At 57.9% G+C, this 27,998-nt stretch overlaps 3 protein-coding genes across 27 annotated transcripts in view; all 3 read right to left on the minus strand.

Annotated features, from left to right (window-relative positions):
• Positions 1 to 1,236: 1,236 nt before the first annotated feature.
• Positions 1,237 to 8,534, minus strand: REN (renin). Of its 5 annotated transcripts, none has more exons than XM_071768480.1 (10): positions 8,404 to 8,531; positions 6,184 to 6,325; positions 5,512 to 5,671; positions 5,233 to 5,356; positions 4,879 to 5,003; positions 4,523 to 4,719; positions 3,186 to 3,308; positions 2,467 to 2,611; positions 2,282 to 2,380; positions 1,599 to 1,910 (listed from the first exon to the last, which is right to left on the minus strand). In XM_071768480.1, exons 2-10 carry the CDS (start codon positions 6,282 to 6,284, stop codon positions 1,749 to 1,751), a joined length of 1,236 nt encoding a protein of 411 aa, XP_071624581.1. In that variant the 5' UTR covers positions 6,285 to 6,325; positions 8,404 to 8,531; the 3' UTR covers positions 1,599 to 1,748. The 5 variants fall into 5 exon arrangements, with proteins under 5 accessions (XP_071624584.1, XP_071624581.1, XP_071624579.1 ...); XM_071768478.1 differs by having other exon boundaries at positions 4,514 to 4,719; positions 8,404 to 8,530; XM_071768482.1 differs by having other exon boundaries at positions 4,885 to 5,003; positions 8,404 to 8,529.
• A 2,757-nt stretch (positions 8,535 to 11,291) lies between these two features.
• On the minus strand, positions 11,292 to 12,973 carry GOLT1A (golgi transport 1A). Of its 2 annotated transcripts, none has more exons than XM_071768229.1 (5): positions 12,844 to 12,973; positions 12,234 to 12,325; positions 11,960 to 12,138; positions 11,743 to 11,806; positions 11,292 to 11,580 (listed from the first exon to the last, which is right to left on the minus strand). In XM_071768229.1, exons 1-5 carry the CDS (start codon positions 12,866 to 12,868, stop codon positions 11,542 to 11,544), a joined length of 399 nt encoding a protein of 132 aa, XP_071624330.1. In that variant the 5' UTR covers positions 12,869 to 12,973; the 3' UTR covers positions 11,292 to 11,541. The 2 variants fall into 2 exon arrangements, with proteins under 2 accessions (XP_071624330.1, XP_071624331.1); XM_071768230.1 differs by having other exon boundaries at positions 12,836 to 12,890.
• A 2,248-nt stretch (positions 12,974 to 15,221) lies between these two features.
• Positions 15,222 to 27,998, minus strand: part of PLEKHA6 (pleckstrin homology domain containing A6) — a 43,926-nt gene continuing 31,149 nt past the window's right edge. For 7 of the 20 annotated variants that reach the window (XM_071768818.1, XM_071768817.1, XM_071768814.1 and 4 more), the window contains 16 exons: positions 26,858 to 26,938; positions 25,414 to 25,482; positions 24,936 to 25,016; positions 24,596 to 24,745; positions 24,035 to 24,130; positions 23,404 to 23,515; positions 23,160 to 23,299; positions 22,467 to 22,616; positions 21,195 to 21,321; positions 20,973 to 21,082; positions 20,154 to 20,336; positions 18,705 to 18,869; positions 18,341 to 18,522; positions 18,102 to 18,244; positions 17,286 to 17,409; positions 15,222 to 16,817 (listed from right to left, as the gene is read on the minus strand). In XM_071768818.1, coding sequence (XP_071624919.1) covers positions 17,294 to 17,409; positions 18,102 to 18,244; positions 18,341 to 18,522; positions 18,705 to 18,869; positions 20,154 to 20,336; positions 20,973 to 21,082; positions 21,195 to 21,321; positions 22,467 to 22,616; positions 23,160 to 23,299; positions 23,404 to 23,515; positions 24,035 to 24,130; positions 24,596 to 24,745; positions 24,936 to 25,016; positions 25,414 to 25,482; positions 26,858 to 26,938 — 1,905 coding nt within the window. In that variant the 3' untranslated portion in view covers positions 15,222 to 16,817; positions 17,286 to 17,293. The remainder of the gene's footprint in view (positions 16,818 to 17,285; positions 17,410 to 18,101; positions 18,245 to 18,340; positions 18,523 to 18,704; positions 18,870 to 20,153; positions 20,337 to 20,972; positions 21,083 to 21,194; positions 21,322 to 22,466; positions 22,617 to 23,159; positions 23,300 to 23,403; positions 23,516 to 24,034; positions 24,131 to 24,595; positions 24,746 to 24,935; positions 25,017 to 25,413; positions 25,483 to 26,857; positions 26,939 to 27,998) is intronic. The other 13 variants (XM_071768826.1, XM_071768821.1, XM_071768820.1 and 10 more) reach the window with 8 other exon arrangements.

Consider the following 27,998-nt stretch of genomic DNA (forward strand, 5'->3'; position numbering starts at 1 on the left):
AAATGGACCACGGAGACTTGGGGGAAAAAAACATTTAAGGAAGGGGGGAAGACGGAAAAAAAAAAAAAGAACCCAAACCAAAACAAACCAGCCAGTTCTCTGTGTTTCTAAATATAGAGCGAGCTCTGTCGGTTTTAATGGGATGGTCATAATTGCTCCTGCTGCTTTTCTGGGCTGAATGTGGCCTAATTGCTCGCCCGTAGCGATCACAAGTGTTAATACGGGGCAGTTGCAGGTTCTGGTGCCGGGCAGAGCAGGAAATTGCCCTGCGCAAGCGATTAGAGGTGTTAATAGACTGGCTTAAGGGGCCCAGGAGCTGCACCATAGCAGCCCAGGCATTTTTCCCTCCCTCTGCTTGGAACAACTGGGAGCAGGACTGGATCCACAAACCCCATTCTATTTTAGGTCAGCCTGGTTGTTTTCCAGATGTGGGCTGCAAGCAGAACTGTCATGGGGGGCTAAATCACCCAGACATCTTGCAAGCTCACATTCACCCCGATTTTCTCCAGACCAGAGCCTCTGCAGTGTAGAACAGGGAAGAGGATGCTTAGTTAAATAACAGGGGAGTTTCCCTGCAGTAGGAAGGAAGGGGAAAAGCTTCCCAGCACCTCTGTACAGCCAGAAGGTTGGGGAGAGGTCGGGCTACAGCTCCAGTGCTGACCACTGTGGTTACCCCCTTTGCTGAGGGTCTTGGGGTCCTCCCTCCCTCCCTCCCTGCGGTTTCCTGAGCTGATGAGCAGCTGCCTGGAGCATCCAGGTGAGCTCAGGAAATGCTGGATGAAAGCAAAACACATTGACCGCTGGGGGCCCCTTCCCTCCACCCCCAGATCCTCCAGAACTGGAAATGTCAGCCCCTTGCTGGGAGCACTGGTCTGCTCCTCCTGCAGGACCAGCCAGTGCTGGGCTGAGCATCTCCAGGCACAGCCTGACCCCCAGGTCACCAGCCGGAGCTGCCTTCTTGGTGGAACAAAGTCAGCCACCCCTCTCCAAGCCGCAGGCATCTCCCTAAAAAGCAGAAATTCAGCCCTGTCCCTCTGTCCCCAGTGGTCCAGACCTCCCCGTGGGAAAGCAGGTGGAGGCATGGGTAGCCTGCACAGCAGCTCAGCTCTTGCAAGAGTCGTTGTGGCAGTGGCTGGGAGGGTATTTCACTTCGAAAAACAGGGAAGGACATAAACGTGGTGGTGGATCCTGACAGAGGAGCACTTGATCCATTCCCTCTGCAAGAACAAGCATCCACTCAGCATCCTGTTGCTCTAAGATTGTTTAATGTTAAAGGGAAGAATATTAAAGGGGAGAAGGGAAGGGTTAACACTAGCTAAAAGTGTCATTAAATGCAGCTGGATTGTTTTTCTCCCATCCAAAGAACAACACAAACTGTAACAGCTCATCCCTGCTCCGTCTGTCTGCAACCTGTGAGCATCTCCAGGCCAGCAGCCACTGCCCACCAGGTGCTCTATTGCACATCACCCTAGAGGTCCCTGAAGGTGCAACTCCAGGCACAGGATCCTGCTTTGATTTCCAGCCTGAACACTCTCCCTGCTGCATTGAGGGCTCAGCTCCCCCCAGCAGCAGAGACTCTCGGGAAGCAGCGCGGGGGTTTTGGAGTGGGAGAAGGAGAGGTTTTGCAGTTGCTTCGGTGCAGGGAGGAGGTGGCTGAGCTGTAAGGAAACGCTGTTCCCGTTTGCACTTCATTTCTGCTCCATGCTGCTCTTGCCTCCAGGCTGGCTCCAGATCCCTCTCCCCGGCCATCAGAGGGCTGTGGCAAAGCCGATGCGGTTGTTGCGCCGGTCAAACTTGGTGTAGTAATACCCGATGAAGCTGGCACCCAGGATCCAGAGGGGACCAGCTGGAGGGGGGATGTCCAGCCCTGAGAAAGCCACCACACAAACATCTTCCCCGTACTGGGATTGCTGTAAAAAGGAGGTGACCCAGGCAATGATGGAGGTGCTGGGAGGGAGATCTCTGCTGCAGCCCCAGGAAGGGCTGCGATCCCCGGCTCAACACCCAACCCTTGGCCTCCACCTTCCTTCCTCCAGGAAGGAGGAGCCCTGCCTGTTTGCTCCTTGTGCACCCCAGATCTCCCTAAATACACCCAATAAAGCAGCAACAGATTGGTCTGGCTCATCTGGACGCCTCTGCTGAATGGGAAGGCTGCTCAGAAGCATCGTTCTGGGGCTCATCTCAGCTGCTTTAGGGGAGCCAGGAGGGTGCAGGATGTTGCAGGAGAGCAACCCCAAGATGGACCCGGCCCTCCCACCCCACACAGAGGGATGCAGCTTACCCGGAGGGTGTAGGCTGAGCCACTGAGCACATAGATCTTCCCACCCAGGTGGAAGGAGATGTTGGGCAGCTGAGGAACTCGGTCACAGTCTACCACGTACTGCAGGAAGGGGAGACAGTGCTGAGCCCGTTTGCTGGGCAGGGGATGGGCTGGGGTACAGGCAGCAAACAGGGAGGTTTTCTCACCTCTCCTTCTGCCATTTCTGCTGCCCCAATGGCTTTCATCAACACAGAGACAGGGCCAGCAGGGCCGGTGATGTAGGATGCTCCTGTGTCGATGGCCACCAAACAACCTTCCTTGCAGAACAGGGTTTCAGCCCCCACGGACACCCTGGAGCAGGAAGGGAGAGGAGTGACCCCAAATCTCCCACAGTGACCACAGCTCAGCTCCCAGAGCCATGCAAGCCCGTGGGCAAGTGTGCCAGGTCTTTCTCCAGGGAAAACTGGCCAGGCAGAGCACGTGCTGCTCCAGTGCCTCCAGAGCACAGGCACTCCAGGGGCACTGGGAACCCTCCCTTCAAGCTCCCTGAATGTGAAAGCCAAACCTTCATCATGTATGTGTTGTTTTTTGGTGTTTTTTTGTTTTTTTTTCTTTTAGTGAAACAAAGCAGAATTGTTTCAGGGCTTCACACTCCTTCTGCAGGACTAAAGGGAGTTAAATTCTTCCACTGCAGCAGCTTCCAAGTTGTATCAGCCCACGGTGCCACCCCCTCTGCATTCCCCAAAAGCATCCAGAGGGCTCCCTGCTGGTGGAACCCACCCCACTCCCCTCTGGAGAGAAAAATCCCCCACCAGCCACACGTCTCCAGGGACCACCTTCCCCAGCACCCAGCAAGCTTTCCCCGTGCCCACCCGGGGAGGTTTGCAGGATGCTGGGGCTGTGCAGAGGCAATCCCTGCCCTCACCCCTTCATGCTGATCTGCCAGTAACCATTCTTGCTGACATTCAAGTAGTGGAAATCCCCGGTGTAATAAGCTGGATCGCTGCCTCCCAGGATTATTTCACCCCCGGGTTTCAGAGGAGCATTCCTAGGGTGCAAAACACAGCAGAATGATCCCCCCTTGGCTGCTGTCCCTGGATAAAACAAACAAGCAACAAAAAAAACCCCAGAAGGCACCAGCCCAGGCACAAGGCTCTGCTGACCCTACGAGCAGCAGCAGAGAGCAAGATGGAGCAGAAAAAAACCTCAAATTAGTTCAGAGGGGTGTGAGAGCCAGCAGGAGAGGGGTGCCACATGCTGAGGTCCCTGGGGGGGGGTCAGTGCTGGTTCCTGTACAGGTCTGGTGCAGTGTGTCAGCTCCTACAGAGCAGATCCCAGTGCCAGGCAGGGCTTGCCAAGGGCTGGCAGCAGGAGCAGGGATCCTGCCCAGCCCTGGGGTGCTCTGGTGACTGTTAGTGGGTGCTGTCTCAAGAGAGCTCATGCTTTTCATCTTCTTACTTCGAAGCTCTGCAAAGAGAAAGATGCTCTGTGAGCCTGTGGTCTGAGGGCAGCTCTGTCCCTAGGGGCTGAGAGGACCCAAGCAGCACCCAGAGGAGGCTGAAGTTGCAGCAAGTTTGGTTCATTACTGATGTGCCTTTAACTGAGGTAAAGAGCTCCCATGCCTGCTCTCAGCATGGGCTTGTGGGGCTGTTTGTCACTGTGCATGGCCAGGCTGCTGTGACAGTGACAGTGACAGTGGCAGGGCTGGGGGCACAGTGTTCCTGTGGGGTTTGGGCTCTGCTGGGAGATGCTGGGGCTCAAAAATTTGGGGCAAAAAGTGGAAGGAGTTTTGGCTGCTCATACAGGTTTTTCTTCAATAGATTTTTGTGGATTGCTTTTTTGTTGTTGGATGGTTGGTTGGGTTTTGTGGGGTTTTGTTTGGTTTTTGATTTATTTTTTTTTTTTAATTTTCCCTGTAACTGAAGCACTAAACTCCACTCCCAGCTGCAACTGCTCCAGCCCCACTGGCAGAGCTGGTGACTTTGTGCAGTCTGACAATGACAAACAATCAGGGAGCAGCCTCCACACTCCCTGCCCAGCAGCTCCTGACAAGCATCCACCTGGCTCTGCCTCTTCCTCATTCCACCCCAGATCCTCCAGCCATCCCCCACCTGCCCGTGCCCTCCACCCACCCCAAGCCCCCCAGCCACAGCTCTTTCCCGATCCCAAAACGCAAAACCCAGCCCCACGACGCTTCCAATTCCCATCCCCTGCGAAACCAACACCTCCCCAGCCCTGGCACCTGCTCCCCACAAGACCCACCGGCTGTAGTAGACAGAAAACACATCCTCCTTGAGGATCTGCTGGGAGAGGATCCGATCAAAGACGGGGGTGATGCCATCGATGGCCTGGCTGGGGTAGCCCATCCCCAGCACCCCGTCAAACCTGGCAAAGATGAAGGGGAAGGCGGGCAGCGCCGTCGCCTCGGCAAAAACCTGGATGATGGGAATGTCTGACACCTGGGGAAGGGCAGAAAGCAGGAAGCTGGGGGGGGGTGGGTGGGTTAAGTCCCCCGAAGAGCCCCCGTACTCTTGGGTGACTGGGAATGCTCTTATTGGGAAGCAGAGCCGCGTGTGAGCATCTCCTCGCTGAGCCGGGTCAGGGAGCTGGGGACACACCCTCACCATGACGATGTCCTGGCTGAGGAAACCTTTGACACTGCCGGTCCCGTAGCGGATGGCGAAGCCGGTGCCGTTGGAGATGTAGGTCCGTGACTTGGAGGAGTCGTAGCGGCTGTGGGAAACTGGGGAGAAGGAAGAAAATCCATCAAAAAAAGGGAGGGAGGCACCGGCAGCAGCACCGGCTGAGGGGCTCTGCCCCCCCCCCCCCCCAGCCTCTGCGGGATGATGACTCCCCCTGCCCCAGTGCCAGGGCAGTAGCAGACAGACCCCCTGTGGCCCCTGCAACACCCACCCCCCCTTCCAGCCCATTCTGAGCACCCCCCGAAGTGGAGGGACTCGGCCCCTTCTCACCGCAGGCACTGTAGAGGGGAGAGCACTTGTAGGATGGCACCCACAGGTTGGCCGAGCCGGTGTCAAAGACCACCTTGAAGGTCTGGGGGGGGGTACCGATGCTGATCTCACCAAAATACTGGGTCTGGAAGAGACACGGGGTTGGGGAGAGCACCTCTGGGGCACCAGAGCTCCAGCAGGGGAGGGGGCTCACGAAGTCCCCCATAGCGAACGGGTGGGAGCCGGCGGGCTGCAGGGCAGTATTGGGGTGACAAACCCCCCGAGCGGGGAGAAACTCACGTCCAGGTAGTTTGTGAGGAGGGTGGGAGCCGTCCCGTTCCGGGGGCCGATCACAAAGCGGCGGCTGCTGCTCTGCTTCAGCTCTGGGAAGACCTCGGACACCTTCACCCCCATCTCCTGCAGCGTTTGGCGGATGGAGGGCATCCTCCGCAGCGCGATCCTGCGGGGGCCAGGGCAGGGCTGACCCACACCCACTGGAGACCGACAACCCCCCCCCCCCTTTAATCCGAGTTCTTCTGCTTTAGGAAATCCAGCTGGGTGGCTCTAGATGGCAGCAGCACCCCGCGCCGGACCCTGCTCCCCCCACGCTGCCATCCCCACGGTGCATGGTGTGTGTGGTGGGGATGCTGAGCAGCCCACCCGAGGCAGGGACCCCACGGGGCTTGGTTGTTGCAGGAGGCACTTACCGACCCCCCCCAGCTCGGCTCGTTTTCTTTGCTTTGGCCTCCTTGAGGATTTGGGGGAGAGGGATGTGCAGTGCTCAAGGGGAGAGGAAGAGGAGCAAGGAAGAGCAGGAGTGCCAGCAGATGAGAAAAAGGAGGTGGAAAGGGGTTTCCCAGCACAGCTGAAGCAGGAGGAGACCCTTTGGTCCTCAACACCACCTCAAGCACCCCAAAAAATGAAGGGTGACAGTGAGGAACACAGCATCGTGGGCCACCTGCAAGACGTTACCTCTGCAAAGCCTGGGCTGGTGAGGGGAAGATGCTGGCACCCCAGGTCATGGCCAAGACCAGCAGATAATGCTGCACCCTCCTGCGCTGGACTGGCCCCATCCCGCTCTCCCGGGGCCGGAGCCTCCTTTGCCAGCAGCTTCCTGGTGTCCCAGAGAGGAGGAGGAGGAGGACGCTTTTATAGCCCGGGTTTCTGCAGCCCTGTGAGTTTCTCCTCCCCACCGGCCGGGGGAGGGCTGGGGGATCCCAGGGGCAGCAGCCCAGGGGGGGACAGTCCCCACAGCGGGTGGCGTGGCAAGGAGAGCTGCAAAGAGCCAGGAGCCACAACCCCAGGGGCCTCACGGTTAATTGCCATCGTTTCAGCACCCGGCGTGGCTAATGAGGTGTGAGAGGGGCACGGGCCAAATACCTGCTGGTGTCAATCAGGAGATGGGATGCCAGGTGATGCTGGCTCAGGTCTGGAGGGCAGCCTGGCCAAGGAGATGTCCCCAGGCTCTGTGCTGTGGGGGAATGGGGCTTTCCCCAAAGGCCTGGGGGGTGGGAACAGCAAATGGGGGCTCAGCCACAGCATCCTCAGCCACTGACAGCAAACCCCCCAGCCCCTTGTGGGTGCTGCTCTGAGCACAACGAATGGGGGAGGAAAACCCTCCCAGCACCAGTGAGAGAGCAGAGTTTGAATGCAGAGCTGGGGGCAGAGAACAGCTAAACTCATTTCATGCAAGATTGATGTATGAGCATCCCCACAGCAGGGAGGAGGAAGGGTCCATTCTCTATCCCAAGAATTCCTGAGCTGCTGTGCCCACTGTGCCCTGTGTTTTGGAAAGGAGAAGCTGCTAAAGCCCCAAGCGTGGGCTGCAGGGACCCCCTCACACTGGGACCACCCCTGGGCCCCCCGCTCCTTGCCCAAGGTTCCCCAGGGTGGTGGGTGCTGGATCTCAGTGGGAAATGACTGCAAAGGCAATAAAAATGTTCTTGGGAAGAACCTGACGACACACTTGCCCCCTGCCTCATACCCCCAGCTACTCAAACACACCCCAAGCTCCTGCTGGGGACAGGATTTATTTAGGGTGTTGCTATCACCCATGTCCAGGGGACACCGGTGTTGGGGGGGTGGGGGAGGACGTAAGGAGCACACCCCACAACCTACAGACATCCCTCCAAAACCAGGGCTTCAGAACCTCCTCCCCCTGGGGGATTTTGGCCGAGGTGTTTGGAGCCAGGGGAAGGTTGACCTTGGTGGGCACTGAAGGGCTGACCCTGGGGGTTTGAACCCCCTCCCCCCCCCGGTCCTGACGTCTTTTCCCATGCTGAGCCCTGGGGCTGCGTCACTCGGGGGACCCTCGTGGCCCCTCCAGGTTGCAGTGAGGTGCAGAGGTCAGGAGGCAGCAGCCCAGCCCGGGAGATGCCGAGATGCAAGAGGAAGGTTGGCAGGGAGCCACCAGACATAAATCCCCTTCCCGGACATCCCACGGGCTCTGCCAAGCCCCATTCCCCAAAGGAGAGGCTGGGGGTGCAGTGTGACATCAAAGGAAAAGGGTCACCTAGCAAGGGAAGGTGGTCCCAGGACACGGGGGCAGTGGGGTTGCAGCATTTCCAGGTCCCCTTTGGCCCTGGGCCGAGGACACAGAGGTCTGCAGGAGCCCCGAGGAGTGTGAGATGCCCTGGGGCGCTGCTTTCCCCCGGGAGGATGGGTTCCTATCCTGGGAGGGAGAAGCTGGGAATGGGGAAGGGCTGTGGGTACAGGAGGAGAAGGATGTTGGTACTGGGGTCTCCAAAAGGGAAAGCCCTTCCCTGCACCGCACCCCCCGTGGAAGAGAAACCAAGGAATAAAGGGGCAAAACCAACTCAGCCACCCCCAGCAGAGAACCCAGCTCCTGGCTGGCAGCACCAGGGCTCAAAGATGCCCCTGGGCACCGGGCACCTCCTCCCATGCAAGGAAAATCCCCACAGGGCATTTCCCCACTCCCCTCCTGGTGATGGGATGGAAAGGGCTTTAAATAACCTGAAATGGTCGTGGTTGTGCAGGGAGGAGGGAAGGAGCCCCTCTTGGCTGGCTGGAAGGGCAGCACGGGGAGGGTGTCCCCAGGGACATCACCCAGCCCTGGGAAGAGGCTGATTTTATCCCCAGGGCTTTAGGAGACCCAGAGCTGCGGGGAAGATGCTGAACTCTTCCCACGCAGCCTCCAAGGATCAGGAAGCTCTTCCCAAAGCATCACTTCACCTGAATGCCAACCACTGAAGGTGACAGGGCCACCAGGCAAGGTGACAACCTCCCCCCGGGCTTCCCACCCTGCTGCAGTTTGCTGCAAAGGGCTGGGGTTCCACAGCCTGCACAGAGCAGCTGACCTGGAAATAGCAGGGGAAGGCTCTTAAGTTATTTCCCTGCCTGCTTTCCAAGAGTCAAATAATTGAGCTAAGAAATAGGAGATTCAAGGAAAACGTTTTCCAGAAAGAAACAAACCCTTTCCTGCAATACAAATGTGTTTTTCTCTAGTGTTGGGCTGAATGAGCCTGTTTCTTAAAATAAAATGTGAAATATTAAGTACCTCCTTCTCTAAATAGAACCATTAGGAAGTTTTAGTGAAAAGCTTGATTTCTGGAGGGATATTTCAGAACAGTAAAAAAGAAGTAGATGCCTTTCTGTCCTTCCCACACGTTTTACACACTTCTCAGGTTCATGAGTTTGCTGCTAATAAAACCCCAAGAGTTTTGCAAGGATCCATGTTCCAGATGACCAAAAAGCTCACTCACTAAAACAGCTTTTGGGAAGGACTTGGAGGAGGCTCTGGATGGCACTGACACCGAGGGAATTGGCCATTGACGTCAGCAGAGCTGGGGCTGCACCCAAAGTGTTTGCTTAAACCCCCAAGTGCTCTGGCAGGGCACAGCAAAATGGGAATTTACTGAGCTAGAGGAAAAATATTGCCCCACAAATAAAGCCTCAGGAACCCAGGCTGGGGTGAGCAGCCCCAGGTCCAGCTTGCTGCTGGCTGCTCCCTCCCAGCCCTATCCCACAGGTCACTTCAGAGCCTGATGGGCAATGTCCCCTGCCACCACCCAAGGATCGTGCTCCATCCTGGCTGGATTTTTCCCAGCAGGGTGAAGGGATGGGGCACACCCCCAGCTCCTCCATGCTTCCTGCCATGGGGATGGGGGAACCACATCCTCCTGCACACGAGGCTCCCAGGACCCTTCCTCTTCATTCTGGGGGAGCCCTGAAGATGAAGCTGGCCCAGGAAAACTTGCTCTCCAGCCCATATTTTCAGCTGGGGGTAAGCAAAGACAGGAATTGCAGCCAGGCACTCTGGGAGGCTGCAGCCCTTGCTTCCCTGTGTGATGTCCAAGCCCATCATTCTTCTTCCATCCCTCCTCCACAAGCAGCTGCCTGGATCTTCCTCCACTTGAAACCCCTCTAATTTATCATCAAACTGGCCCTGAAGCCACCTCTACCTTCCTCCTTCCCATAGCCAGGGTATCTCCAGCTCTTTTGTTTATATTTCCACCTTTGGAAGCCTCCTAACCATGTTCTGTGCTCAAAGGAACCCCCTCAAACCCAGCAGCAAGGGAAAAACTCCCCCTGAGCCAACCCCTCCCCCCCAGAGATGCCACCTGGCTACTCCCACCTTGAGGATTTGTATCTGCTGGGGAGCTGGTCCTGGGCATTTTGGGTGCCCAGATGAGTTACCCCACATCAGCTGAGCTCCCAGAGCAGCTCCCAGCTCTGTTTGCACCCCACTGCAAAGGGTAAATTCCTGTTAAGTGCCACCAGGCACTGCCACCAGCTCAGTCACCTTGGGTTTCAATCAAGAGGGAGCAGGTTTAACTCAGGCTCATTAATTAATTCTTGCAAGTTAAGGAGGGGATCTGCACAGGGACCAGCTTTGATGTGATTGCTTTGCTTTAATTAAGCTCCAGCTTGCACCCAGCTTCCCCAGTGCTCACAGAAACCTGGCTGACATCCACCCAGTTTGTGTCTCTCCTTGCCCAGACCCACTGAGTTATCCAACCAGTTCTCCAGCAGCCCTGGCTCTGCTCCTAGGGAGAGGACTTTCTCCAGCCCCAACAAAATAACTCCTTTAAAATCACCTGCTGGTAAGGTAGGAGGGACCTCTCTGCTTGCCCTTGGGTTCCTGCCCAGTGTGGATGTTCCTGCCCCTGGGAGCATCCAGCCCCTCACCCTGGGGATATTGATCCTCCAGAGCATCCAGCAGGACAGGTCCTGCCCCCAGCAGGGTTCAAAACCATTTGAAAGGGTCTTAAGGCCCAGTCACCTCCAGAAGGGACACAGAGAGGACCCAGTGGGTGATGTGGTGTGAGGAGTCCCCAGCATCCAGCCAGAGCAGCCCCTTTCTGTCCCCACAGGCACAGGCTGTAAGCAGCAGTTTCCCATCACCCTCCCAGCAGGTGAAAAGCTGCATGAATGCCATGGCTGGAGCTGGATTCCCTCCTGGCAAGGGGGGATAAGCCATACCCTGGCAGGCTGCCCTGGAGCTGTGCAGCCACTCGTGGTGGTGCTGGAGAGGTTCCCCTGCCTCAAACCCTGGCAGAGCTGTCCTGGTGCCCACCACCACCACAGCTCCCACCAGCTCCATCCTGGAGGCAGCTCCAGCTCTGCTCCTTCCCCACCACATCCCACAGGAAAGAGGTGTCTGGGAAACACAAGTTCTGGTCCTCAGAGACACCGCTGCAACCCTGCAGCTGCTCCAGCCCCTGCTCCCACCCCAACATCACCAACCCCAGATGCCATCTGCTTTTTCATGGTCACTAAATGTCACCAGGGGGATTTACTCTCTTCCCATCAGGTCATGAAACATTGATGTGGTTTAATGGGTGTTTTTCTGACCCTTCCTGCTGCTCCCTGGGGGTTCTGCTCTTTTCCAGCCCACATCCCTGTGGGACTCTTCTTGGGAAGACAACACCACGACTGCTGCCTGAGGCTTCTGGCCAGGGCCACCACCATGGAAAGGTCCCCGTGCCACCTCCAGCCATGGCCTTGAGAAGGTCCCAATGCCACGTCCATCCGTGGCCATGGTGCCACCTCCAGCCACGGTAACACTAAGAGGAACCAGAGCTGGAGCAAGCCTTGAGCCATGGGAAAGGAGCACAGTCTGAGTTTGGTCTCAAACCCATTTTTAATTAAATCCTTCGCCAATAGAAGACAAAAAGGATAAAATAATGCTGTTGATTCCAGAAACCTGCCTGGCACAGCATCTGAGCTCCAGAGCCCCCCTCAGAGCTGCTCACAGGAGCCCTGAGAGGAACCATCCCTGGAGCTGGGGTGGCTCCAGCCAGCACCCGAGGGTCCCAGGAAGCAGCAGCTCAGCTGGGGACAGCAATCCCACCTCCAGGGACTGCTCCATCACACCATGGAGCTGCTGCCTCCCACTTTCTGCAAGAGCTGCAAGAGGGACAGATCCTGATCAGCAGGAAAACCTCCCAGTGGGTTCTCAGGGGACCTCCCCTGTCTGGTCCCACAGTGCTGGGGGTTGATGTCACCCATGGAGCACAAACCCCAAGGGTCACATCCACCCCAGAGAACTGTGCCCAGAGCTCTGCTCACCTTGTTCAGCACAGGGATGTTCACCAGTGAGCCCAAAAACCCAAAAGCCACCGGGAAAAACCCACTGCATAGAAACAAAACTCCATTTAGCTCCGTGCCAGGGGGTTGCTGGGAGGGGGAGCAGTGGGGATTCTGCCCAACACAAGGATCCCTCAGCTCCTGCTCTCCAGCCAGGGCACCCAGACTGTGCTGGGGACCTGGGTGCTGTGGGACAGACCTGAAGAGGGTGATGAAGCCGTAAGCCTCCAGCAGCATGCCCAGGAGGGGCCACCTCATGAGCACAATGAGGACCCCCCCAAAGAAGAAGCTGGAGCCCTTCAGCTTTGGCCTCTGGAAGAAGAAGGTGAAGGTCCTCCTGAAGCCAATGATGAAGACCAAGCCAGAGAGGAAGAGGATCTGGGAGGATGAAGGGGAGCAGGTCAGAGAAATCCTGTCCCAGATGGACCCTTTGCTCCATCCCTTTGCTCCAGCCCCAGCCTCCTTGTACTCACGTTCCCAAAAGCCATGAGCACTGAGTCGAAATACAAGAGCATCCCAAAAAGGACAAAGAAGAGGCCAAAGCCAACCAGTCCCACACCAATCCCTGTGGAGGACAGGAGAGCTGAGATGGGGGCTTGGACACTCAGGCTGTAGTCACCCCCCCTTAGCACCTCCCTGGCTTTTTTTTTTCCTCTTAGAAATGGGCTTTGGATTTCTCTCCAAAGCTTGGAAACAGTCTTTCCACCTGCCCAAGCCCTGAGGAGGCTGGTGGGTACCCCAGAAACTCCTCTGGGCTGCTGGATGAAGATTAAAGCATAAAGAAAAAAACAAACTGGAAGGTCCACTCCAGCATTTTTTTAAACAGTTGCCCAGGTGCAGGCAGTGGGTGGGAGAGGCTGGAGATGCTCCAGGTGACCCAGACACTTCCCCAGCCCCTGCTCCTTCTGCAGACTTGGGGCAGAAAGCGTGGACAAACCCAGCTCTTCCTGGGTCTCCCTACCCCAGGACCTCTCCCTGCCCCAAGATTTCCAGCCTCCAGCCCTGGCTCAGCTCCAGGGAGCATCCCCATGGTATGGACAGCACCCTGGGGACACGGCCACCCCAGCCCACCCACCCTCTTACGCTGGAAGTCGGACAGAGGAACCATCTTGCTGGCAGCAGAGGGGCTGGGCCACCAGTTGCCACCCCAGCAGTGACCCTTGGAAAGGTCTTTAGTCCCCCTACGTCATCCTTGCAAATCATTAACAGCTTGGCAGCACCCACAGCATCTCCTGCCAGGGGGAGATGGTGGCTGCAGGGTGACACAAAGGGACCTCTTCACCCCATGTCCCTCAGGGAAGTCCCCAGTGGCCAGTGCTGTGATTTATGAACCTCTGTTCCCTGGTTTGCTGGGTACAGACGTGTTTTTTATTCTACCTACAGCTAAAATCAGGGAAACTTTCAGGTTGGGAAAGCCCCATTGAGTCCAAGCATCATCCCTGCTCTACAAAGTTCTCTCCTAAACCACATCCCCCAACATCTGAAGGACCCTGAAACTCCTCCAGGGACGGGGACTCCACCACCCCCTGGGCAGCCCCTTCCAGTGTCTCACCACTCTCTCTCTGAAATTTTTTTTTTCCTAATGTCCAGCCTAGACCTCCCCTGCTGCAGCTTGAAGCCATCACAAATAAACACCACTGGAGATTTTTTTACCCCCAAAATAAGGAGAGGGAGAAGCAGGTGCCTTGGCATGGCACGGGGTGACCCTTCCTTACCAGTTAAGGCCCTGCAGCCCTTTGTCCCCCATCTACCTGGACTTCAGCAAGGCCTTTGACACCATCTCCCACAGGATTCTCCTGAAAAAGCTGTCAGCCCACAGCTTGGACAGGGGCATCTGTGCTGGGTTAGGAACTGGCTGGAGGGCCGGGCCCAGAGAGTGGTGCTGAACGGGGCTGCCTCAAAATGGCGGCCGTGGTGTCCCCCAGGGATCAGTGCTGGGCCCAGTGCTGTTCAATATCTTTAGTGAGGATTTAGATGAGGGGATTGAGTCCATCATCAGCAAATTCACAGCTGACACTAAGCTGGGGGGAGTGTGGATCAGCTGGAAGGCAGGAGGGCTCTGCAGAGGGACCTGGACAGACTGGAGAGTTGGGCTGATCCCAACGGGATGAGGTTCAACATTCCAAGTGCCGGGTCCTGCACTTTGGCCACAACAACCCCATGGGGAGCTCCAGGCTGGGCACAGAGTGGCAGAAAGGGAGCTGGGAGTCTGGATTGCCAGGAAGCTGAAGAGGAGCCAGCAGTGTGCCCAGGTGGCCAAGAAGGCCAATGGCATCCTGGGCTGGCTCAGGAAGAGCGTGGCCAGCAGGTCCAGGGAAGGGATTCTGCCCCTGTGCTCAGCCCTGGGGAGGCCACAGCTTGAGTCCTGTGTCCAGTTCTGGGCCCCTCAGCTCAGGAAGGAGATTGAGGTGCTGGAGCAGGTCCAGAGAAGAGCAAGGAGGCTGGGAAGGGATCCAGCACAAGTCCTGTGAGGAAGGGCTGAGGGAGCTGGGGGTGTTGAGGCTGGAGAAGAGGAGGCTCAGGGGAGACCTCATCACTCTCTCCAACTCCCTGAAAGGAGGTTGGAGCCAGGGGGGGGTTGGGCTCTTTTCCCAGGCAACTCTCAGCAAGACAAGAGGGCACAAGAGGTCTCAAGTTGTGCCAGGGGAGGTTTAGGTTGGACATTAGAAAGAATTTCTTTCTGGAGAGGGTGCTCAGCCATTGGAATGGGCTGCCCAGGGAAGGGGTGGATTCTCCATCCCTGGAGATATTTCAAAAGAGCCTGGATGTGGCACTCAGTGCCATGGGCTGGGAACCACGGGGGGAGTGGAGCAAGGGTTGGACTTGATGAGCTCTGAGGTCCCTTCCAACCCAGCCAATTCTAGGATTCTATGATTCTATGATTAGCTCTTCAGTCTCATAATGAAGTTGTGACCCGTGGTCACCTCTAGACAGAAGACACTGGCACCTTGTTGTTTTGAGATACTTTTTATTTCTCTAACACTAGCAAAAAAACCCCAGAGGATAAATGTCTCCCCCTGCCCACCCACCCCCCTGTGAATAAATAAGATTTCCTCCTGCTGCAAATCCTTCCTGGGTTACAAGTCACTGGTAGATGAAGTGTTGCAAAAAATAAGAACCAAAATAAAATTAAATCTTTTTTTTGTTTGTTTGGTTGGTTGTTTTTTGGTTTTGTTTTTGTTTTTTAAAAACACAACAAAATCATGACCACCAGGTTCCATACAGTGCAGCTGGAGCTCACCAGGGGGGAACACCAAGAGCAGGGGCACCAGGATGCTCCCCATCCCCTCTGACCCCCAGAACTGGGTCTGCCTGTCCCCCCGGCTGCCCACCAGGCAGCCACCACCCTGGTCCCCAGCATGTCCCTGGGGGTGTCCCCACAGCCAATGTAAGTGGGGTTACACGGGCTGGGGAGCTCATCCCAGCCATCCCGGAAATAAATGCATCATCTCTTTCAAAACTTACAGTCTCTTTATATTTTATTTTAAATAAATTTGCTTTTAAGAAAAGCAGAAAAAATATATATATTTTAAATAGGTTTTTTTTCTTTTCTTTTTTCTTTTTTTTTTTTTTTCTCTGATAAATTGGCGAAGAATCTGCTTTTTTTTTTTTTTTTCTTTTAACTCACTGTCAGGGCTGATGCCAACAACCCTGCAGTGAGAGAGCAGAGCACAAACCAGTACCTCCCAGAAAAAAAAATAAGAAAAAAAAAAAAAAAGAAGAGAAAAAACAAATATAGATTTATATTATAAATGTATAATTTCCATAAAACATATATTAAGGCATGTAATAGCAAAATAAAGGGCCAGCTTTATGAGCTAAGAGGGCTGCGGGAAGCTCGGGGCTCCTGGGATCCCACCAGTATTGCTAAATGGGGGGGCAAGGAGAGGGGGGGAGCACGGGGCAGGGGTCCTGGGGGGTGTCAGGATCAGGCCAGAGGAGAAAGCTGCAGGATGGGGGGGCTCTCCTCACGCCACATCCCTTGCCCACCCCAGCCCTGCCAAGCTGCAGAACCTCACCTGGCATCCCCCTGCCCCAGCTCTTGGATCTCCCTCCAGCAAAGGCTCCGCCTGCTCCAGGGACCCCAACCAAGGAAAGGCTCCTGGTGGGATGAGGAGCCAAACTTCCCAAGGGGCTGAGACAGAGGTGACAGGGGGACAGCTGAGGATGAGCCCCAAGCCCCTTCCCCTCCTCGACCTCACCCACCACAGAGGGATCCCTGCTGAGCCCATGGCTTCGCTGTCCCACCTGGTCCCACCTGGTCCCACCTGGTCCCACCTGGTCCCACCAGCTCCATGGGACATCCCCACCCCTTCCCAGACCTGCTCCATGCCAGCGGGGCACCAGTGCCCTGGCCAGCTCTTGGACCATCCCTGTCCTGAGCACACCTCTCCCCTCCGTGTCCTCCCTCCCATCCCATCTCCATCCATCATGTCCCCCACACAGCTCCTTCTTCTTCCTGCTGAGCCACCAGCACCGGGATGGGACAGCCCAGGCTCTGCTGGGGACCACCCCCAGGATGCTAAAAGCAGGTTCAGGGCAGAGGGAGGGGAAGAGGAGCAGAGCTGGAGCATCCATGTCCAACAGCAGGTGGAAGCACCATCCATGATGGGCACTGGCTGGTCTCCACACAAAAGTCCCCCTTGGCAGAGCTTTGGGAGACCAACAGGGAGTCCTACGCTCCCCCAGGGCTGCTCTGGCAGGGGATGGGCACTATGGGGGCTCTCACCACCACAGATGTCCCTGCCCAGCTGTCCACACAAGCCTGATGCCCAGGACATCGCCGATCTGTCCCCACGCCGGGTGGCTCCTCGGGGACCTCACTCCAGCAGAAGACCTCCTGGCACCCACACGTCTCCTTTGGGCCGGGGCAGAGCCGCTGGTGCTGTGGGTGACCCGTGTCCTGGCTGGGCTGTGCCGGGTGGTCCCACCCTTGGAAGGAGGGAAGGGGTTCCGGGAGAACCGAAAAGGATGGCGAGAGGTTCGGTGCTGTGTGCCGGGGCTCTAGAACGTGGCCCCGTGGGACTTGGTGGCACCAGCAGCAGCCAGGGCTTGAGCTGGAGGGAGAGGAGAGAGCAGGGCTGTGCTCTGAGTGGGGTGGCCAGCAACGGGGCAGCCCCTCTGCCCACCCCACCACCCCCCTAACCCAAATTCAGCTCCGTGCCCCCAACTGTCTGGAGGGGACCCCTGACCAAGCAAGGGGATGCTGAGTCCCCCCCAAGTTTTGCAGCACACACCAGGGCAGGTGTCCCCCACAGCCTGGCCCCTAGACCACCCACCCCTTTCTCTCCATCTGGGGCCTTCCCTGCAGCTTGCTGAGCACCCCCTGCCCACCCCGGGGTCCCTGGCTTTGCCCTTGGAGGACACCTTGGTCCATGAGAGGAGACGGGGCTGACGTGGCTTGGGAGATGTTAGCTGGAGCAAGCAGCCATGGGTGGACACCAGGGGCAGGAGAAGCACCCCCTTTCTTGGTCCCTGGGGGATGGAGAGGAGATGGGATGAAGTAGGAGAGAGGAGGTGCTTACTTCATGGCTCAGACACGCATAAAGTGGCTGCTGTCGGCGCCCCGGGATGGTTCAGACGAGAGGGGGTTGGTCGGTGGAGTCGGGGAGGCTGGGGAGGTGGGAGGGCTTGGGGTAGCACATTGAGCTGGAAAGGAGAAATGGGAGAAGGGAGTGAAGAACACAAACTGCCCGGCGGCAGAGAGGGGCAGGAGGGGACCCAGCGAGAGGTTAGAGGAGGGGAGGGAAGGGAGAAGAAGGAAGGAAGGAAAGGGGGAAGCAAGCAGGGTCAGGACAAGCAGCCCGTGGCACGCACACGTGAGGTCCCCACAGAGCACCTCATGGACAAGGGATGTGAGCCACCAGGGTCACACCTGAGGTCCCCACAGGATTCTTATGGATGAGGCACAGCGTGAGCCATGTGTGGACTCATCTGAGGTCCCCATAGGGCTCCTCGTGGACCAGGCACAGTGTGCCACCATCCCCACATATCAGGTCCCCATAGGTCTCCTGAGGGACCAGGCACAATGTGCCACCATCCCCACATATCAGGTCCCCACAGGTCTCCTGAGGGACCAGGCACAGTGTGCCACCCCTCTCCCTGGGGCACAGCACACAGGACCAGGCACTCCCACCCTCTGGCCCCACGAATGCTTCTGAAAAGGTGCCAAACCCACGCCTGGCTGAAGCCACTGCTCCATCCCACGAAGGGAACAGCATCCTGGGACTCATCCTGCACCCTGCCTGCCCCATCTGCCCTGCCCTCACCCTCCTGCCCACTCAGCTCCCTGGGGTCCTCTCTCTGGTGGGGCTGACCCCCCCTGTCCCCCCGTCCCTTACCCGAGAGCATGCGGCCCCGGCGGGAGGCTTCAGCAGCCAGGGCACACGAGATCTCAATCCTCTTCTCCTGCTCCTGCAGTTGGGTCTCGGGGTCCTGGGGGGTGTCCACCTCCCCCTCACCCAGGGGGATGACGTTCTGCAGGCTGCACGAAGCACCCATGATCAGCATCCCTGACAGAGCCTGGGGGGTGCTGGGTGCCCGCCCGGGGTGGCTGAGCTGTGGTCAGGGACCACCTCACCTGGATTTGGCAATGAGGGTTTTGATCCTTTCCACTTTCTTCTGCTTCTCCTTCATCTCCTCGGGGCTGAGGGGCTTATCAGGCTCCAGCTCCACGTACCGCTCCGGGATGAGGACCTTGTCCGGCGTGGAGAGCTGGGAACAGCACCCACAGCTCCAACCCATCCCTACTCCATCACCCACCTGCCCCACCACCCCCCAGCACCCTCCTGGACAAGAACAACCCTTGGCCAAGCATAGCCAGTGGCTCTAGGATGGACGCAGGACGATGGATCAAATCACCCTGCCCCCAGTGCAAGGTGTGGAGGGAGGGATGCCCCACACCCAGGCTGCCAGCCCCCCCCCCCGGACCATCCTGTCCTCACCTCCTTGTTGATGTCCACGTTGTAGTGCTGGGGCTCCAGCTCCATCTTGCGCAGCCGGGCGATCTCCTCCTGGGGTGTCTCGTGGACCTTGCTGGGGTCCTCGGAGCGCAGCGCTGCCTCCAGGTCCGAGATGTCCACCTCGTGGATGCTGCGGTGCCGGCGGACCTGGCAAGGGACCCCAGACCCATTGAGACCCCCCCTTGGGATGGCACATTGTCCCCTTCTCCAGCCCCTCAGTGTCCTCTCTACTCCATCCAAGTGTTGGAGTGTTTCCAGAAAAGGGCAACAAAGCTCATGAGGAGCCTGGAGCACAAATCCTGTGAGGAGCTGAGGAGCTGGGGGTGTTTGGTCTGGAGGAGGCTGAGAGGAGACCTGATGGCTCTGTGCAACTGCCTCAAGGGAGGTTGGAGTGAGGAGGGAAAAAGCCTCTGCTCCTGAGGGATGGGATAGGAGCAGAGGGAATGGATGGAAGCTGTGCCAGGGGAGGTTTAGGTTGGATGTTAGGAAGTATTTTTTCACTGAGAGGGTTGTCAGGCATTGGAATGGCCCAGGACAGTGGTGGAGTCACCATCCCTGGAGGCATTTAAAAGGTGTTTGGAGCTGGGCCTTAAGTACGTGGGTTAGTACTTAGATTATGGTGCTGGTCTAAGGTTGGACTGGATGAGCTTGGAGGTCTCTTCCAACCTCTCTTCCAACCTCAACATTCTGTGATTCTCTGATCAGGGACTTCAGGAACCCTGCAAAGCAAAGGCTGGAATGCCCCAGCCCTGTGGTCAGCGAGGGGACTCAGAGAATCACAGAACTGGGGGGGTTGGAAGGGAACCTCTGAAAACCATCTACAGCATCACTGAGGGCAGATCGCTCAGGAACAAGTCCAGATGGGTTCTGAATCCAGGAATCATTTGGGTTGGAAGGGACCTCAGAGATCACCAAGTCCAACCCTTGCTCCACTCCCCCCGTGGTTCCCAGCCCATGGCACTGAGTGCCACATCCAGGCTCTTTTGAAATATCTCCAGGGATGGAGAATCCACCCCTTCCCTGGGCATTCCAATGGCTGAGAACCCTCTCTGCAAAGAATTCTTTCCTAATATCCAACCCAAACCTCCCCTGGCAGAGCCTCAGCTCTGCCAGGGGAGGTTTGGGTTGGATATTAGGAAAAAATTCTTTAGTCCATGCCCTCTTGTCCCACGGATATCTGCCCAACCCCCCCCTGGCTCCAACCTCCTTTCAGGGAGTTGGAGAGAGTGATGAGGTCTCCCCTGAGCCTCCTCTTCTCCAGCCTCAACACCCCCAGCTCCCTCAGCCCTTCCTCACAGGAATTCTGCTGGATCCCTTCCCAGCCTCCTTGCTCTTCTCTGAAAGGAGATGGAGACCCCACCACCTCTCTGAGTGTCCTGTTCCAATGCTGTTACCCTGAAGATGTTTTTCCTGATGCTCAGGCTGACTCACCACCTTGTAGGAGGCAGGTGCCTTGGTGCTGGGGGTGTCGGGCTGCTGGGTGCTGGGGAGCTGCAGGCTGCGTCGTTTCTCCTTCATGGAGCCGCTCTGGTGCCGCTTCATGCGGTCGATCTGCTCCTCCACACTCATCTTCACCTTTGTCTCAGTGGCAAACACAGCACTCTTGGGACGTTCCTAGAATCATAGAATCATAGAATAACTAATCATAGAATAACTAATAAACTAATCTCCTGAGGAGATCCCAACCCCACGGTCATGGAACCCCTCCCTGCAGCAAGGTTTGCCCCAAATCATTGGATCCCGGAGTGGTTTGGGCTTAAATATGGTCAGGGACACCTCCCACCAGCCCAGGGTGCTCCGAGCCCCATCCAACCTGGGCTGAGACACTGCCAGGAATGGGGCAGCCACAGCTTCCTTGGGCAACCTGGGCCAGGGGCTCAGCACCCTCACACTGAAGAATTTCTTCCTGATGTCCAACCTAAATCTCCCATCCCCTCCTCAGAAACCTTTTTCCTTCAGCACCACAGCTGCTGCTCCAACCCCAGCGCTTTTGCTGCCCTCACCCTCCCTGACCCCACACTTCAGATCCGCTCAGCACATTTCCTCAGTGTTTCACAGAGTGTTTGCTTTGTTAGGAGACAAAATGAGGTCTTGGGTGGCCAAGCCCTCGTTACTTCTTCTCACCACCCTCACACCAAAGAATTTTTTCCTAATGTCTAACCTAAAGCTCCCTTCATCCAGTTCAAAGCCACCCCCCTTGTCCTACCACTCCATGCCCCTCTCCACACAACCCCTCAACCCAAATCCTACCCTGGAGCTGAGCCCGTTGGCCACGGGGCCAACATTCCTCCTTGGCACACCGACCGTGGACACCACCTCCTCCTCCGCTGGCGACTTGGTCCTGGGGGGGACGATGCCCACTGTGGAGCAAACCAAGAAGTCAGCTTGAACCCTCCTGGAGGACCAAGGGACAAGACTCCTGCCATGCCCAGGGTGCCTGCTGGAGCAGGACCCATCACCCTGGTGCCCTACCCTTATTGAGAGCCGTTTGCTTCTCCATCTCCTGCTCCTGCCGGCTCTGTGGGAGCCCCTCGGGTGGGGGGCCAGGGTGGGATGGTCGCTGCATCTCCTTCTTGCTCTGCTCGAAGCTTGGCTTGAGCTGCGGGGGGGGAATAGAAGGTCCTGGTGACCCCTGTCCTGCCTGGGGGCCATGTTCTGCCTGGGGACAGACCCCGCAGCCATGGGGGGACACAGCCAGGTGGTCCCAGCCCTCCCCAAATGTGAGGGTAAGGTTCTGGTAAGGTTCTGCAGCTCTTTCCCCTGCTATGCACCAGCCCATCAGGGCCAGGCTCCCATCACTGTCCCCACAGGAGAGGTTCCTCCATGGGAAAAGGGGTGACAGTCCTGCCACAGCTCAGGGGTGGCACCTGGGAGCTCCAGGATGGGGACACCTCAGCTCTGTGCTGACCTCCAGCAAAGTCCCCTGCCCATGACTTATAGGGACAGAAGTATCCCTCCCTGATATATCTCCCTGTCTCCTTCCCTGGTGACATTCAAACCCCACCTGGACGTGTTCCTGTGTGAGGAGCTGTAGGTGACCCTGCTCTGGCAGGGGGGGTTGGACTCAATGATCTTTTCAGGTCCCTTCCAACCCCTCACTTTCTATGATTCTAAGCCAGGGACAGACACTGTGCAGCAGCTGAGAGCAAGCAAAGGGACCTTTTGGGGTTCTTTCCCTCCTGCATCCCTCAGGCACAGCCTGGGACCCCCACACTGCTGCTTTGGTGGTGGGACAACCAAGGGGTACAGGAATGAGTCCAGGAGACCACCCTGACTCCCCTGCTGCTGCAAGGACACTGGTGTCCAAACCCCCTTGTTGGGAGCACAGCTGAGGCATCACCAGGACTTTTCAAATCCAGGTTTTCCCATGGTGGGACAGGAGTTGGGGGTCACCCCCGTGGGCATTGCTCGTGCGTCCCATGGGGAGCGGTGCAGAAGGAGAGTGAGAGAGGTGAGGGCAGAGGAGAGCAGAGGGACAGACACATCACTGGGGGCTCCAGCAGCTTTGGGGGCTGCTCAGGACAAATCTGCCCCTGTCCTTGTCCCCAGGTGAGCACCGGGCACCCAGCGGGGGACAGAAAAGCCATGGCAGGGCTGCCAGGCTTGGGGGGATGCTGCCCATTGCTTCCTTTGGAGATGTTGGGTACCAGCCCAAGGCTGCTTTTCCCCTAGCCAGGTGCCACCTCCAGTGCTGTCCCTGGCCACCTGCCAGGTGATGTCTTCAGGGGAGGAAGGTTTCAGTACCTGCCCCCTCTTGGCCTCGCTGCTTTGCTGCCAGGCAGGGGAGGTGGGGCACGGGCAGAGGTGGCTCTCGCCGGGGAGCGGAGGGACGGTCGGAGGAGACTCCAGGGGGACGTAGGACTTGGGGAGGGGAGGTCGAGGTGGACCTGGTTCCTGGGGTGGAGAGGAGTGTGAGAGCAGAGACACTGAGAGCCAGGAAGGAAGAGAGAGTTAGGAAACAAAAAACCCAGATGGAGACAACACACAGTGGAGGAGCCGAGCCAAGGGAGGAGGGAGAGCAGCACCGCTCCCGCGGTGTCCCCATGCACGGTGGGACCCAGGGGCTGCCCAAACGAGGGGCTGGCAGACCCCAGGAGACATCAGCATCACCACTGCACAGCTGGGTGGGTGGGGAGTCCCCAAATTCCACCTTAAATTTCACATGGACAAAGGTGAGAGCGGTGCGAGGGGACCACAGTGGCAGCAGGAGCTGGTCCTGAAGCCAAGGGTTTGATGCAGGAGCCCAAAGGCTGCAAAGCACTTGCAAGGACCACGGACCCAGGTGTCACCAGGGGACACCACAGCCCCTGCATGTGCCCAAAATTGTGCCCCCAGGCAGAGCCACAAGGAAATCCAACCATGCTCTGTGCCTGGTGCCCATCTGCCAGCCAGACTGGGGACCTGATGGTGGCCAAGGGACACCCCCAGCTCACTCACCTCACCAGGTCCTGGCTTGGTAGGTGAGCCCTGGGAGCCAGAGATGAGGGAGAAGGGGCTGAGGGGGCTGGTGATGCTGGCTGAGCTCAGGGGGCTGGCGGGGCTGTTGGAGCTGTACGTCCCCGAGGGGCCGAGGGCCACTGTGGAGAAAAGCAAAAAGAAATGTGAGCCCAGTGGGTGCTGCTGGGGAGGCACCCCATGCTGGGGGTTGTGCTGGGTGAGGGCAGGGATGGTCCCTGCTCACCTCTGTGCTTGGCTGTGTCCGTGCCACGGGATGGGTTGTTCTTCCTCAGCCCCTCCATCACGTCCTGGATCCTCCAGATCTCCTTCTGGATCTGCCGGTTGAGCATTTCATTCTGGAGGGGACAAAAGGCACCAGTCAGATGGGCTTCCAGCCCTCTTGTAACCCTACTGCTCCTCATCCCTGCTTCACCCCATCCCCACTGCACCCCCTCCCTGCTTCACCCCATCCCCATTGCACCCTGTCCCTGCTTCACCCCATCCCCACTGCACCCCATCCCTGCTTCACCCCATCCCCATTGCACCCCATCCCTGCTTCACCCCATCCCTGCTTCACCCCATCCCCATTGCACCCCATCCCTGCTTCACCCCATCCCCATTGCACCCCATCCCCATTGCACCCCATCCCTGCTTCACCCCATCCCCATTGCACCCCATCCCCATTGCACCCCATCCCTGCTTCACCCCATCCCTGCTGTGGGACCCCATGGGTGTTCAGCTGAGGCAGACACTGCCCGGGCATCCTCAGCCATCACACCCACAGCTGACCTCCTGCCCAAACCAACTCTGTGGAGGGGAACCAGGGGTTCCCCAAGCCCATGGGGGGACCCTGGAACCCCTGGGGTCCTGCTCACCTGGATGTCCAGGTTCAGCTGCTCCCAGAGGTCATCGTGCAGGGCAGACACCTCGGTCTCCAGGTTCTCGTACTCAGCAGTGCTATTAGCCAAGGCCTGGGAGGGAATTGGAGGGTTGGGGGGGAGTCTTTGGCAGTTTTTTCCCCCATCTGGCAGCAGCTATGGTCAGGGCAGGGTGGGAGCTCTCAGGAAAGCTGCTGCACCCAACCCACCCTGAGCCGTGGTGGGGCTGGCAGCAGGGGGGGGTTGGCTCATTTAGGACCCCAGCCAGCCAGGGGATTTCCCTTTTATTTTTTAACAGGAAAGGAGAAAAGGGATTGTGGTGACTGGGGGAGACATTCCCGGCTGCCTGGGGACAGGGTGGAGCTGGGGAGGAGCCGGGGAGGAGCCGGGGAGGAGGTGGGAGGGAGCTGGGGAGGATCTGGGGGGGATCTGGGGAGGAGGTGAGGAGGAGGTGAGGGGGAGCTGGGGATGCAGGAGCTGGGGAGGCAGGAGCTGGGGAGGCAGGAGCTGGGGAGGCAGGAGCTGGGGAGGCAGGAGCTGGGGAGGCAGGAGCGTTACCGTGCTGGCCTGGGACAGCTCCACACGGATGTTGATGAGCTGGTTCTGCAGAGATTCCTTCTTGTGCAGCAGCTTCTCCGGGTAGGCAGGTTGGCTCCCGAACATCTCCAGCTCCTGGTGGGTCCCCATCAGGGCACTCTCCAGGCTCTCCTGAGGAGACAGGAGGGAGATGAAGCCAGGAGAGCCCAACCGATGCCGGGGCTGAGCTCCCAGGACCATGGCATGGCCAGGGCATCTCCCTCAGCTCAGGACATGTCACCTCCTTGCCACAAAGGGACACGGCCATCACCTTGCAGCCAGGTTCATCCCTGGAGGGCCTCCTGAGCCACCTGCCACGTACCTTCTCTGCTCGGAGCTGCTGCACCAGCCTCTCCTGCTCCCGCAGCACTTTGTTCTGCTCACAGAGCTTCCCCAGCAGCTTCTGTCCCCGGGAGGGAAAAAGAAAAGGAGGAGGATGAGAGCTCATCCTTGGGAGTGCACAGACTGCAAACAGGTGATGGGATGCAGCCAGGACATGTCCCACAGGGCTGGTTTGATGGGACGAGTGCTCCTGGTGAGGGTTTCCAGCCTCTTGCCCTCATTGCAGGGACTTCAGCCCCGGCCAGGGTGCCACTGGGCAAAAGTGGACGTGGGGCAAGGCCAAGCAGTGAAACTGAGTGGAGGATTTAGTCCCTGGACTGCACAGACCGTGCTTGGGGCAGCACCAGGTCCCTGGAGGAGCACCTGGCATGGCTCACTCGATGGGGACAGCAGTCCTGCTGGGGGACACAGGGACAGGGCAGGGCAGGGACACACTTGGGATGGATGTTTGCTCTTACATCAGTGTCCTGCTCGCTGATCTTGTAGGTGTGCAGCGTCTCCCTATAGGGCTCTGGGAATGGTGTCACCTGCAAGGAGAGCCTGGGGTGAGCCCAGGAGCCCCTGGGGACAGCCCAGGAACCCCTGGGGACAGCGAGGTCCCAGCCCCTCTCCCCCACCCCCATGAGAGAGGAAAAGGGGAGGTGAGAGCTGAGACTCCGGGGGTGTTGGGTGCTCCCTGCATAAGCGGGGAGGCAGCAGGTGCAGAACCTCCCGTCCCATTCCCAGCCCCAGCCAGTGCCCGTGGGCTGGGTGAGCTGTGGGAATGAGACTGAGACAACCCCTCCAGGACACCTCTCCAAGACACAACCTCTCCACAGGGCCTCCAGAGCTGAGTTAAGGAGATGCCTGGTGCATCATTAACTGCCTGATGTAGAACTGCCACCATTTTCCAGGCAGGGGAACAAAGGCCCAAAGATTAAGTTGTAATCCCACTTAGCAGAGTAGAAACACCTATAAATCAGCAGCTGCCTGTTTACCATCCAGCTTCTCTTGTGAGTCATTTTCCATTCCTGGAAATCTACATCACTAATGGGACCTCACCAATTAAATGCCTCCAAGATCTCAAGATGAAAGGAGTAAGATAGGACGAAGGGGATCATTTGTTATTGCTAGAAAGCAAGATGCTACTTTAGAGCCATTTAAACCCATCTGACAATGCAAATAGACCCGAACCTGGGGAAATGCCCAGCCCGGGGGATGGGGATGCTGCAGGGAGCCTGCCCAGCCAGAGCATCTCAGCAGCTCCAGTTTCCCCACTCCCAGCAGATGGAAACAGGCACCTTTCCCTCCTTGGAAATCCCAGGGATTGCTCAGAGATGCCCTGGGCAGCACAGAGGGGCCTCAGGAGCCCTCTGCCATGGGTTGGCAGCATGATGGGACCTGGGGACACATTCCCAGGTGATGGGGCCTGGCTGTGCTCCGGAGTCGGCCAGGACATCCCAGTGCTTTCATGGCCCTCTCTGGGCTGGGGAACAGAAGCACTCAGAGCTTCAGAGGGCAAAAGGCTGTTTCCTCTCCCTGTTACAGGAGTTACTGCTTTGGTTTAAGAGCCTCAGGCTGGATTCCTGTCTCCAAGTCATCCCAAACCTTCTCCTTGCCTCACCAACGCACAGAGAGTGAGCAAAGTGCCTGGAGTTCAACCCAAAGGAAGAGGAGAGCTCGGGATTGCTGCATCCCCACCTTGTGCTAACACAGCACAAGGGTTTGCCAGGTTTTAATGGCTCATGGATGGATTAGCAAAGCCTGTGATGGACCCCAGCAGGTCCCCCAGAGCGTGAATGTGCTGGAGCCGCATGGATGCTGACGTCTGCGTGAGTGGAAATGGCAGGAGGTGACCTCGGGGATGGAGCAGGGGGCAGCTGGCGTGGCTGCCATGCGTGGCCCCGCCAGCCAGAGCCTTACTTGCATGTAGAGCTGAGCCCTAGGGGAGGAGGTCTCCACCATCCTGTTCACCATACTGATCAGAGTCTCGCTCTCACTCATCTGTGGCAGAGAGGGAAGGAAAGTGGAGAGGTCAGCAGAGCTGTGCCTGTGTGCTGCCTGCTCGGGTGCCTCGGGAGCAGCCAGGAGACTCGGTCCAGGAGCCCTCAGGGCACTGGGCTGCGAGATTCCACCTCCAAGAAATGTCCCAGAGGCTGCGTGGGGACGCCCACCCTGGGGCTGCTTCTGCTGCTCTGCTTTGTGCACTCAGGAGCATCCTGGGCTGGTTGCATGCCCTGCAAACTTTGTTGGGGGGACAAGACAGATAAAACGGAGCTTGCTGGGAGCTGAGTGGCAGCAAACTGCACAGACAGACACAAATTAGCACGGAGACGCCCGCGGCTGCAGCACGGAGTGGTTCCAGCAGACAGACGGACAGACCCTGCTGACAAACCCCCGGGTGCCCCGTCCACGGAGCAGGGCTGGGATGGCTCAAGGCACAGACGAGTTCAGGTCACAGGGGAAGGTGACAGAAGCCTGGGGCTGGGGACAGCAGTGTCCCCCTTTCCAGTCCGGCAGCCTCGAACAGCGGAGCCGGGTGGGAACGGGGTGATCCTGAGGAGCTGGCACATGGTGGATGTGCTGCTGGGCATGACAAGGATGGGACAGTGCCCAGCAGACCTGTCCCTCCCCGAAGCCACCGGCAGCATCACCGCCCCAAGCTGTGCTCAGCCCCCCAGGGCACCCGGACCGACCCCGATCCTGGGGTTTAAAGAGTGAGGGAAGTTAAAACACAAACCAGGGACCAAACCCCGCGTTGGGGGGGGGTGTGAGCAAGATGGGGGGCAGCCGAGGGAGCCGTCCCCACCACCTGACAAACACCGTGAGAGAAAAATACAGCAGCGAGCTGCTTGAAAAGAGATGCTCGACAGGCAGCGTCACTCCGAATTAGCCTCTCCAGGGGGCAGCAGGAGAGGAGGAGGAGGAGGAGGAGGAGGAGGAGGAGGAGGAGGAGATGCAAAGCCTTTTTAGGGAGTGTTTTAAAAGAGCCTCAGAGCCCCAGCGTCGCTGCCGATTGGCTGTGAGATAACCCAGAGAACTTTTATTGCGGCGAGTGCTCCGG

The sequence above is a fragment of the Heliangelus exortis genome, chromosome 25 (assembly GCF_036169615.1).
Source record: "Heliangelus exortis chromosome 25, bHelExo1.hap1, whole genome shotgun sequence".
NCBI lineage: Eukaryota > Metazoa > Chordata > Aves > Apodiformes > Trochilidae > Heliangelus > Heliangelus exortis.